Below are 11,844 nucleotides of genomic sequence, written 5' to 3' on the forward strand. Positions count from 1 at the left end.
TGTTTTCAATTGTGTGAAGTCCCTAAACATGATTAAGAGAGTAAACGCGTGCCAAATGGGTGATTAACATGAGTTTTGATCAATTGAAAATCTGCCTTCATGTGCAAGTTTCAGTTTCAAGTCACCAATTTCAAATCCATGGGGCAACTTGTGTATAAGGCTTTATGGTCTTATTCCTTTTGCAATTGAGATATCTTTCTTCAATCTTCACAATGTGCAAAGAAAATATTTATTTAGACAATTGAGAAAAGAGTTGTGATGCTTCAAAGTTTAGAAAAAATAAGCATTTCTTATACTTAGAAAAATTTCTAAGTTAAGAGCTCAAAGTAAACCTATAATATCTCAAAAAAAATCCAAGGTCTTCCACACTAATATAGCTCTTGATCCGTGAAGATGACTTGTAGATAACATTAATAAGGGTCCATATCAAAAAGAAGCACTCAAAAATGTTGAAAATTTAGCAAGTTATGATCTTGGAAAAATGGGCAAAAAACACTTGAATCTTCAAAATGACCTATAATATCTTCACATCTTTGATGAATTATGAAGAGAAGTTATTGGGGACATCAAGGAGAGTCATTTGCAAAAAGGGGCACTAAAAAATGTTGAAAATTGAGAGAGTTATACCATTTTGATCATAGAATCAAGAACTTGCCGAATAATGTCAAATATCTTGAATAAATCTTGAATCTTTTGAACTTTTCTTGAAATCCAAGGAATGATGGAGCATATAAGACCTTAAAATGATATTACCTTGAAGTACACTTGATTATGATGCTCATAGATTCAATAAACTTGGTGAAGAAGTTATGGAAATAAACACATAAACCTATGAAACTTCTTGATGAATCCAACCCTAAAACCTTGGGATGAACTTGATCAAATTAAGCTAAAAGATGCTCAAGATATAACACTTTGATGGTAGGAGTGTTACTTTTAAGCTTAATCCATTGAGCTTTAATGAATGACCAGTTGATTAGAAGTCAATCCTTAAAACCCTAGTTTAGGAGATGAGATGGATGTACTTAGCTCAATACCTACAATGTACCAAGTATAAAGAGAAGCAAAATATATTTTTGTATTTTGGTTAGAGATTAGTATAACATAAAACATATATTTACAAGATAAATAAATGGGTACTTAGTGATCCCTCAAAGACAGACTTAGAGAGATCAAAAACCAAGAAGTATCCTTAAGGTTGTGATCTTGATGCATTGCATAAATGTAAGATGAATGAGGGATCTTAGGGTTCAAAATTAGGATATGACACTATCGGCTAGAGCAAGGAAAAAACTCCTTAATCAATTGGAAACACCTATAATTGATTAAGACACGTATTTATTATAGGGTTTTCATTTTGGATTACGGTTTTTGTCTTTTTGAAGGTCTTACACAGTGAAACCTCAAGTTTAATCGATTAAGTTATTGAAAATCCCATGGATCTTTTTAATTATGGAGCAAATTTATCGCCAATAAATAGAAGTCTTATCCTCATTTATTTTTTAAACTATAAATTGAATCTATAACTATTCGCTTTTATTTTTACTCTCTCCTACTTCATCATGTTCTATTTCACCTTAAAGTTGATTTAGTGATTTTAGAGTGAAAATTAGTTGTGAGAGTTCTGGTAATGTGAATTATTTAATTTTCTAAAGCAGGAATTATCTTTTATGCAATATCATTAAAGAATATTTTTGTTTGGCTCTTGACATTAACTAGTCAAAATCTCAATCTGGTTCTTGAGATCAACCTGTTAAAATCTATGTTCAGTTTGTGAGATCATCCTATCAAAAGTTGTGTTAGGTTTTGAGTCATGCCTTATAGAATACCTTATTTAGTTCATGAGATTATCCAGCTAAAACTGTTGTAATACACCATTAGTAACAAAGTTTTTGAAAACCATCTTAATTAAACTACCATAATTCCTCTGTTTGTTTTTAGTGAGTCATTTGGGAACAATTTATACACTGGATAATCAATCAATAACTTAGTCTAATTGATTAGAGATAGGAAAAAGACTCCTCAATCGATTAGAAATAATCTTAATCGATCAATACACATGACTATTGCAGGGTTTCAATTTTGGGATATGGGCTCGTGTTTTTTTGAAGTTCTTAATAGATAATACCCTTTGGTTAATCAATGTAATACTCCAATCCTCAAGTGAGATGATTATTCTCTAATGATGATCAAATCCCCGATCAAGCTCTTAAAATTCTTGATTAAGAGGACAAGGTATCATTAGTAAATAAGGTTTTACCCTAAGGTCAATGGCGTCTTTTCAAGTTCCTTATAAAGGGATAAATGGAGAGGTTTCTGTTTATTTTTCCCATGAGTTCGACTTTCTAAAATCAAATTTCGAGAGAGGATTGGAGAGATTAGAGAGAAAAATTGAGAGGAGGGAGGAGGAGAAGAACCAAATTCATCATTATCTCTTGGTGCATATAGGGTTTGGAATAAGAAAGAGTGCTAGCATGCTTGGTCATCATCCTTTCCACCATTTCCATCAACTTCAAGCTCTAAGTCAGAATCCATCATCTTAAAATGGGTTCTATTTCTAGGTTTTCAATTTGGGAATTAGTACCAACTAGGGAATCACATGATGGGGAGGGATTGTTGCACAATTATTGATTTCTTGTGTGATTGTGATAATGCATGTTCATGTAGCTATATAATAATATGATTTCTACTTGATGCATAATCATGGTGTGAATCCATGAGCATTGAACATGTTTGTGTTATTGCATCAAGGTATATGATGAGTTGAACTTCCTAATCAAGAATAATTCTATATGTGTTAGAACATGTATAATTTGGGGCTAGTGTCAATGTGTTGACCATTGTTGGTGGTGTTTCCTTAATGAAAATATACCCTAAAATTTGTTGCATTGACATGCTTGTGTTAGGAAATGGCTCTATGCATGAATATATGAAAGAAAATCAAGGTACAAGTTTGAAAATCACAGTTAGAGAGGGTGCCCTAATTATCATGGCCCAAAATAGGCTGTTCACTCCTGCACATATCACCCGTGTATGGGAGGAGCATTTTGAGCCCAACATGTGTCGTTTCTCCTTACAGGGATAACCCCTGTTGGTACCTTTGTTTTCCCCATATTTGTCCATTTTTTATCCTGTTTCGTGTGATTGGACGTGTTTCATCTTGTGTAATGCTTCGAAATTCACTCGGTTCTCTTGTGTAATGTATGATACCATACATGTAATAAGGGTGTACAAACCCTAAGACTTGTATGCAATATCAAGAACGGTCGTGTGAGCCGAAATCCTCGATACACATGTAATATTGTAATGCTTGGCACTATGGTCTTCGTATTATGTTGATCAATTGATTATGATAATATTAAAATCTTAATATTGTGTTAATGATTGCTTACCTAAAAGTGACAATTGGTAAGTAAGGAAAAGCTTAAGATGAGTGTATAAAATGAAGGTAAGAATAGTCTTTTTCCTTAGTGGATGTTCAAAAAATAGTATATTAAGGATTTTCTTTAGTTAATTCCTCGAAGGTAATAACACCCAACAGTAGGGAGGATGGGAGATTTCATTAATCGATTTCTTGAATGTAAGTCCCATATGTAGGATATTAAGGAATCTTCTTAGTTGATTTCTTAAGGTAATGAAACCCAACATTAAGGATGACGAGAGACTTTCTTAGTCTTTTTCCTTGTGGGCAATGGATTAGTTGTATTGTCGAGACGACACAATACAATTGTGCATCTATAACTATTATAGTTCTACCTGATAAGGGGGGTTAGCTAATTTTTTTAAAATTCTACTCTCTCCTACCTAATCTTCTTCTATTTATTCACAAATTTGTCTTATCGATTTGAGAATAAAAAATATTTGCGAGTTCTGGTGTTGTGGAGTTATTATAATTTACTAAAGCAGTAATTATGATCGTTGATAAAATCATTGTAGGAATTTGTTGTTTGGCTCTTAAGATTAACTAGTCAAAATCTTTATTTGATTCAATCAGCACAAATCAAGGATATCCAATGAATGAAAAATTTATTTTTATTATTTTTATTACTTTTTCATTTATTTACAATTTTTGAATGCGTCAAAAACACTACATTATATAATATTATTAATGGATAATCAAACAAAAGTCCTTAACCCTAAAAATAATACTAAATAATAATGAAAAAGCTCAACTAGTAATATAAATTATAAATCAAATTTAACATATAAATAATCTATTTATTTTTAATATATTATTTTTAATTTTTTTCTCTATCACAATCCATAGCAAACTTGTGTGAATTACATAATGGAAGTAGTAAAGAAAAAATATATGATAGATAATGCATGACTAAGTAGATATAATTGATTTTTCTAATGGTGATAATCCTTCATCCATCCTGGAAGCTTTCTCGCACGTTTGCTTTTTCTTGTAGTTTTCTCTTTACTCTCATCATTTAGCTCTTGTGTCTGGTCTGCTCCACTTGTTGAAGGGTGTTCTGTAAACTGTTTTATATCAACTGGTCTGAAAATAAAATATAAAAAATATTCAAAATAAAATTAATAATTCATATCTATGATAATGTTGTATCTATATATTAAAAATTCAAATTTATCATTAATACTTACTTCTTTTTCATCTTCACGTTTGTAGAGAGTCTCCGAAAGATGTCTTTGTTTTTATCTGATTTAGTGATGGTATTTTCTTTTAGACTTTCCATAAAACATTTTCCACAAATACTCTTGATGCCAGCATGATCATAAGAGCCACATATATTACTACCACAAATTGGTGGAACCATTTTGTTTCAGGTAGATTGTCACAAAAACAAACGAATAGGAGACAAATTCACAATTTTGTGAAACTAAACAAACTTATAAATGAGAAATTGTTTAAAGATTGAATGGGGTTTGTTTAATTTATATTGTCATAATAATAATTGTTTAAGAGAAAAAAGTCAAAAAATAACCATTGAATAACAATGAATTAAATTAACTTCCATAAATTAACTTCAATATATTGACTAGAAAACTTAAAATATACAAGATAATTATTCTATATCAATTTTAAAAAATAAAAAAAACTAAAATATTAGAGAAAGTTGTATTATTTGACTTAATAAATTCACAAGAATATACATTGAAACTAATCTTAAAATTGACCTAAAAATATCACAGGTTGTCAATAAATAATGGAATTGTTAACGACCTAAAAGATGATGAAAATATTTAAATATATACTAGAAAACAAAAGTAAAAAAATATTAATTAATTGAATTGTGTGGGTGAGTTAGTTCAACTCATAAGTGCTACTTTAGTTAAATGGGTGTAATTTGCTTGTTTAAAGTTTAATCCTTTTGAAGCAAAGCAATATAAAAAATTGTTGATATTCATAAATCAACAATTTAAAAAACAATTACTTAAACTAAATAATATTAAATAAATGCATAGACAACTAACAAAAATCCATCTTTTTAGAAAGACTATAAACTTTTTCTAGAGAAGAAAATCAATTTAACCGAAAAAGAGGCTGGTGGAGGGAAGTCCAAAATTTTAAAATAGAGATGGAGGAAAGGATTTTGATACCCATCTGTATTTCAACACCCACACAATCAAGTCAATATTTAGTGGTGAAATTTTGGATCTTGAATTATGTTAAACACAAATTATATATTAAAAAAATAATTAGTTACTCTTATATTTATTAATTTTTGCTACAAATTTATCATTATTAAGATTGTATTTTATTTTGATGATTCAATATTTAGAATTTTAATATTTAAAAATATAAGCTATATAATTATTTTATGTTGAATGTTTGTATTTAGTTTTATTATTGATATAAAGAAATACAAAGTTTTGATAATAAATTATCAAAAAAAATTATTTATAAAACAGTTACGATTTAAAAGGACGGGGTGAGGAACCCCATCATCCGGGGAAGATGTTATTTAATCATCCTCAGTAAAATTTAAGAGAGGGGGTGGTCATGGAGACAGGGCAAGGCATATAATGAAGAAATTTAGTTGTACTCAGCCTTGTTAACATGCTTTCTTTGCTTTCTTTTCAATACTATTTAATGATATTCACTCTTTTATTTGGTTACACAACTATTTTACGTAGGATTCATTAAAAAAAATGGATCCACTTGAGTTTAACTCAATACAGAAGTATGTTTTTAATGAAAGTGTTGAAAAAAAGTATTGCTAATTTTTTTTTATAATATTTAGTGAAAGGTGAAGAATCACCAAAGCACACAAAGATATTTAAAAAAGAAATGTCAAAAAGAGCATAAAGAAACAACAAAAGAACAAACAATCAAGAAATAAACCAACCAACACTACTATCTAAGGCATTCCTTTAGATAAAGACACAAGCTATTGAAATTCCACCTCACTAGCAACAGGTTAGATCTCAAACCACTATATCCACCCTCAATAAATCAGATCGCATCAAAATACTAATTGTCAAAATTTACCTAAGAACCAAAGCAAACACTTGATCTCCTATCGGTGCAAGGACAGGAAAATGTTTTGAGGCGATTCTTTGAAGTTTCAAGAGACCAGCCCTGATCCACTCTGAAACGGGTGCAGTTACCGTGCATAGATAAAAATCTATGCACCATGCATAGATTATTATGGACCCTTGGATCATTGGATCAAATTCTAGACATCAATTGTTATTACTCAATACTCAATACTCACCACTCAATACTCAATACTCAATACTGGATTAAAAACATGATCCAATGGCTTATGTAGGCTTATGCATGGTGCATAAGTAAAATCCTTATGCATATTAGCCAAAGCTCTCTGAAACCATTACAAGGAAATATAAATATTATTCTCCTCGACCTTTTTCGCTAATTTTGTATCTCCAAAAAAAACCTAATATTATTTTTGACTTTTCAAATGGACAAAACTACAACATGTCAAATAAAAAGATGCCAACTCATGTACTTAATCATACCCCCTAAGAGTGAAAATATTAAAAAAGTGTCCTAGTGTTATTAGGGATAACTACCTACCACACCAACCACCTAAAATTTCTATACCATGTAGACAAGAGTGGCTCCCAAGTAACAAATAAATGAGAAATCGTCTCAACAAAATACCCAGACAAAGGATAAAAGATCCTACGGGGATAAAAAATCGCCTCTCTCATAGACAGGTTTTTTCTAGAAGTGAGTCTATCTTTCAAAAGTTGTCAAGAAAATATCAAGATATTAGAAGGAGCTCAACTTATCTAGATAATGTAGAGGATATAGCTCTCTACTGAAATATGAGAAGGTAAGTGGAGGCCATTGAGAAATTACCCTGTCTTGCATGCTTCCAAATCCACTTGCCTCTATCCAGGGAAAAAGTGCATTCTTGAAGAAGAGATATAATGTCCTTAACAACGAGAAGCTCTCTAAGTAGGGTTGACGGGACCTAAGATCCCAAATCAAGATCTCATTAACAACCAAAGCAATCACTCTCATCGTTTAAGGGAATGATCTCTAACACAAGGTTCTTCCAAAAGGAAGTTTGAGTATCTGAACCACATTTCCCTATGACATCATCGACGAATCAATATGAGTTATCATCCTCTTTAGACCCAATAAGAGACACTCATTTTTTCCAAGAAGAAGAAGAAGTGACATTATATTATTAAAGGGACAAATGTTAGACACAATGTCAGGGACAAATGTTAGACACAATGCCAGGGACAATTATGCGCAACTTAATGATAACAATTTGACAACAATAATGAAATAAAACAAAAGAAATAAAGAACACAAGAGAATTAGTAACTTAGTTCGATGCAATCTCTTCTAAGCAGCGGAATATAAAAATAAAGTGTAGAAAATAAAAGAGTTAAGGGAAGAAGAAAGACACAGAGAATTATAGAGGTTCGGTCAAATGAAAAAGGATCTACTCCTCTCTCCAATAATTGATCTTGAGAGTTTCCATTAAATACTTGAGAGCTTTTAGTAGGTGAAGCTCACGAACCCCCTTATACAAGGATATGGTGGTTGTCCTACGACCATGATAATACAAGACGGAAGATATGATCATTTAGGTCTACTCCATTAAAATGTTAAGACTGAAGTGGCCAAGCTTCTTTCCCAACGGTAGATTAAAATGGTAAGTATTCTCTCCACAAAATATCTGAGCTCAATTTGGTTTAACAGGACAACTAATATCCTTTTGAGATTTTAACAGTCTGATCCTCTAACCTATGATTTTAAACGGGCTAACCATGAACCTAATGGTAAGTTCATCAATATTGAGACACTTCATCCTTTAAATGAACAAGGCTTTATAATAGCCTTAACGGATGTCATACCTCATGTTCTGACATATTGTCTGAGAGAACTTGGGAGAATTTATTTTTCTCTACAAAATTTATGTGTGTTCCTGTGTGCAGCATCTGTGGGTTCCTGTGTTTATTTGATGCTATATGTGTGAACCATTTAGGTTATTACCCTTGAGGGGGAGTTTTGGTTCCATGAGACAGGAGGAATATTGTGACAGGGGGGCATAGTGCTTATGTGCTAAGGTTAACTCTTTCTCAACTGTGTTTGTGTTTTGGTGTTTTTGTGATGTCAGACAGGATGTCATGACATTTGGCCTCTGGTGGTATTCTGAATTGTGTGAGAGTTTTAAATTTCTCTATGTGTGTGAGGCTGGGTCTCTTTGTAAGGATTTGCTGCGTGTAACTCTGATTGTTTTTGTTAGCTGGATTTTCAAGTTTGCATGATGTTCATGTATCTTGTATTTTATTTATGTTTTTGTGGCTGTTTTTATTTGTATCTCTAGCTGTATCTTCCAAAGGTTGTTTTAGCCAATATTTATCAAATGGAGAGATTGTAAGTTCCTTGGTTTTATGATTGACAATAATTTTGCTAAAACATAGTTCACAGCAAGATGTTGTGACAAATATCTTGACATGTTTGCTTTTTATCTATTCTCGGGATCACCCTCTCAACATGCGTATCACCTCATTGAAAATCATGCTTGGAACGGTTTCATAAATTTCAACATCATCATTCATCACTATACTGCTAATATTAAAGACTTTGAAGACAACTATTTCGGGCTAACCCTAAGCCTATCCAATTAAGTGGCCCAATTCATATTAAGTAGTATTGTATAATTTCATCTCTCTCAAACATTACATTGATTATGTTTGAGCGTTAGAACTTCACATGTACCTATCTTTCTAATATAATCACCGTAGATATCAACTATTATATCAGACGTCTTTCAACAATAGTCACCTCAATATTTCACCTAATTTGTATTCTAGTACAAGAATAATATGAAACTTCTAAGCTAATTGTGAGGTGGGAACCTTCTTCACCTTTCCTATTCTTTTGTCGACATTGTTTGTGTTTGTCTTTTTGTCATTAACATAAAGATCTAAAAAACAAAAATTGTTACCAATTTTTTATTAAGATCTCGTGGTACCGACACGCGAGTGACACACTTAGTTGTGGTGTGCGGTTTCGTGTGCGGTACGTGAACACGTGACATAAAACTTAGTATTTAAAAAAAGAGGTTGTAAACATGCTCTCATGTTAATTCTTTGATCTTTCATTCTTTTGTTCCATAAAAAAAAACACATGTTGTAATTCTAATTGTAAGACAGCAGTTCAAGACACCGCAACTTGATCCTCAATATGTGTCCCTTTCTCTTTCTTTTTCATTCCAGCTGCGCCTAACTAAACAAGCATTTATATATATCGGCTACTCTTATTCATCTTTATACCTTCTCAACATTTTCACATCTTCATTTCGTCTCTCTCTCTCTCTTTCAATATTCTCTTTTGAAAAGATGAAGAGGAATTGCAACTTGGAACTCTGCCTTTATCCTCCATACACGTAAGCAATTTTTTTTTTTGCGTGTCTTCCCACTTCGATTTAATTTGATAAATGTTTTATTATTTTTATTTTATTTTTTACATTTAGGTGTTGAATTAATTCATTGTTATATTCTATCTTAATAAAAGGTTTGAAGAAGAAAAAGATAGTGATAAGAGTTCAATGCAAAATGAGCAACAGCCACTGACCATTTTCTATGATGGCAAGATGTGTGTTATTGATGTCACCGAGTTTCAGGTAATTTTATTTATATATTATTTTTAAAATACAAAATGATGTTAATTATCACTTATCGCTATCTCCATGCTTATATAAAAAAAATTTAAGTGTCCGTTTGGATGAAATATTTCAGTCAGATAATATAATATAATGTTTTGAGAGAATTTAAAATGATTTGTATAAAATTTATTGTTTGGATAAAAAAAATGAAAATTCGTTAAAATGATGAAAATTTATAGAGTATTTTATCTAAGTTAAATTTTATCATTTTGAAATGACACTAAAAATCAAAGAATTTGAAATTCCTTTCATACTCCATAATATATTTGTTATTATTATTTCCTCAAATTTTACAAATTAATCCTCATATTTTTTAAAATTAAAAAAATTGACTCTAAAAATTTTCAAAAATTTATAAATTGATCCTTAATAATTTTTAAAATTTATAATTTAATCCTTCAAATTTTTAAAAATTGCAAAATGATCCTTACTTTTCAATTTTTTAATTTGATAAAAAAATTAAATTTAATAAAAATGACCTCAAAAATCAACAATAAATTATCTTAATAATTTATCCAAATAAAATAATTTCAAAATAATTAAATTTTAATTAAATCATTTGAATTACTTTGAATTTTAAATTTTTTTAAAATTTTCAATTACTTTACTCAAACACAATTAAAAAATAATAAAAATAATAAAAATAATAAAGAACCACATATCAAATTAATATCAACAAGAACAAGTTGGTGGTAAAACATCAAAAACAATTAAAAAATAATAAAAATAATAAAGAACCGCGTATCAAATTAATATCAACAAGAACAAGTTGGTGGTAAAGCATCAAAAAGAAAATCTAGAATGTACACGAAAGTGACAGGAAGCAGTATGTAATGAACTTGAAATATATATTATTTTCCAAGTTTAATGTAACTATTTAGATGTGAAGTTAAGGTGAATGTCAACTATTTCGAGTAAGAAAAGCATATATTCTTTGACAAACAATAATAATAACTGGGTTAATGTGAATGTTGTGCAGGCCAAATCAGTCTTAACGATGGCAAATAAAAAAGTGGAAGAAATAGTGAAGACACCAACAGGATCAGAGCCATCAACACCAACAACAGTAGAATCTCCTCATCAATTGTATAGCCCTGGTCATGCTCTTTCAATGAAAATGTCTTTGCAACGGTTTCTACAAAAGAGAAAAAATAGGATCCAACAAGCTTCTCCATATAATCATTAGCAAAATCAAATTAGTTTGTCCTTTTTTTACTATAGGCTATTTAGAATCAATTATTTTCTTCTTTTGTATTACAGTCTTGTAGGGTTTCATACATTTTCATTTTTTCTGTTATTATTCATTCAAAACTAGAAAATTTGAAGAGCATTCTCAATTCTTTTAACCTTCGACAAATTGCTTTAGTTTTTTGGAAAGTTAGATTGTATTTGCCTTGAGTTTTAAGAATAACTCAAGAATTTTTCATTTAGTTGAGACTTTAACTCCAACTCTTTTTCGAATACACCAAATTTCCATGTCTTTTTCAGCCTTCTCATCATCTTTTGTTTTGTCTTTAACATCCATCACTGTGTTAAATACATTATCAAAAAAATTCTTCTCAATATGCATAACATCACGATTATGGGGCAACAAATTATCTTTCTAATATGGGAGGTCCCAAAATATACTTAAATTCCACATGCTTTGCCAGTATTTGTGATTTTTGGTAGTTTACAAACTTGGTTCCATACTTCACCTAGTGATAATCGAGGCGGAAAC

General features: G+C 30.5%; 1 protein-coding gene across 1 annotated transcript; it reads left to right on the forward strand.

Moving 5' to 3' along the window:
• Positions 1-9,565: 9,565 nt before the first annotated feature.
• LOC131641562 (protein TIFY 5A-like) lies at positions 9,566-11,461 on the forward strand. Its single transcript, XM_058911867.1, has 3 exons — positions 9,566-9,845; positions 9,974-10,082; positions 11,104-11,461. The coding sequence occupies exons 1-3, from the start codon at positions 9,799-9,801 to the stop codon at positions 11,308-11,310; spliced, it is 363 nt and encodes a 120-aa protein (XP_058767850.1). The 5' UTR covers positions 9,566-9,798; the 3' UTR covers positions 11,311-11,461.
• The last annotated feature ends 383 nt before the right edge of the window (positions 11,462-11,844 follow it).

The sequence above is a fragment of the Vicia villosa genome, unplaced genomic scaffold, assembly GCF_029867415.1.
Source record: "Vicia villosa cultivar HV-30 ecotype Madison, WI unplaced genomic scaffold, Vvil1.0 ctg.003848F_1_1, whole genome shotgun sequence".
In the NCBI taxonomy this organism is placed as follows: domain Eukaryota; kingdom Viridiplantae; phylum Streptophyta; class Magnoliopsida; order Fabales; family Fabaceae; genus Vicia; species Vicia villosa.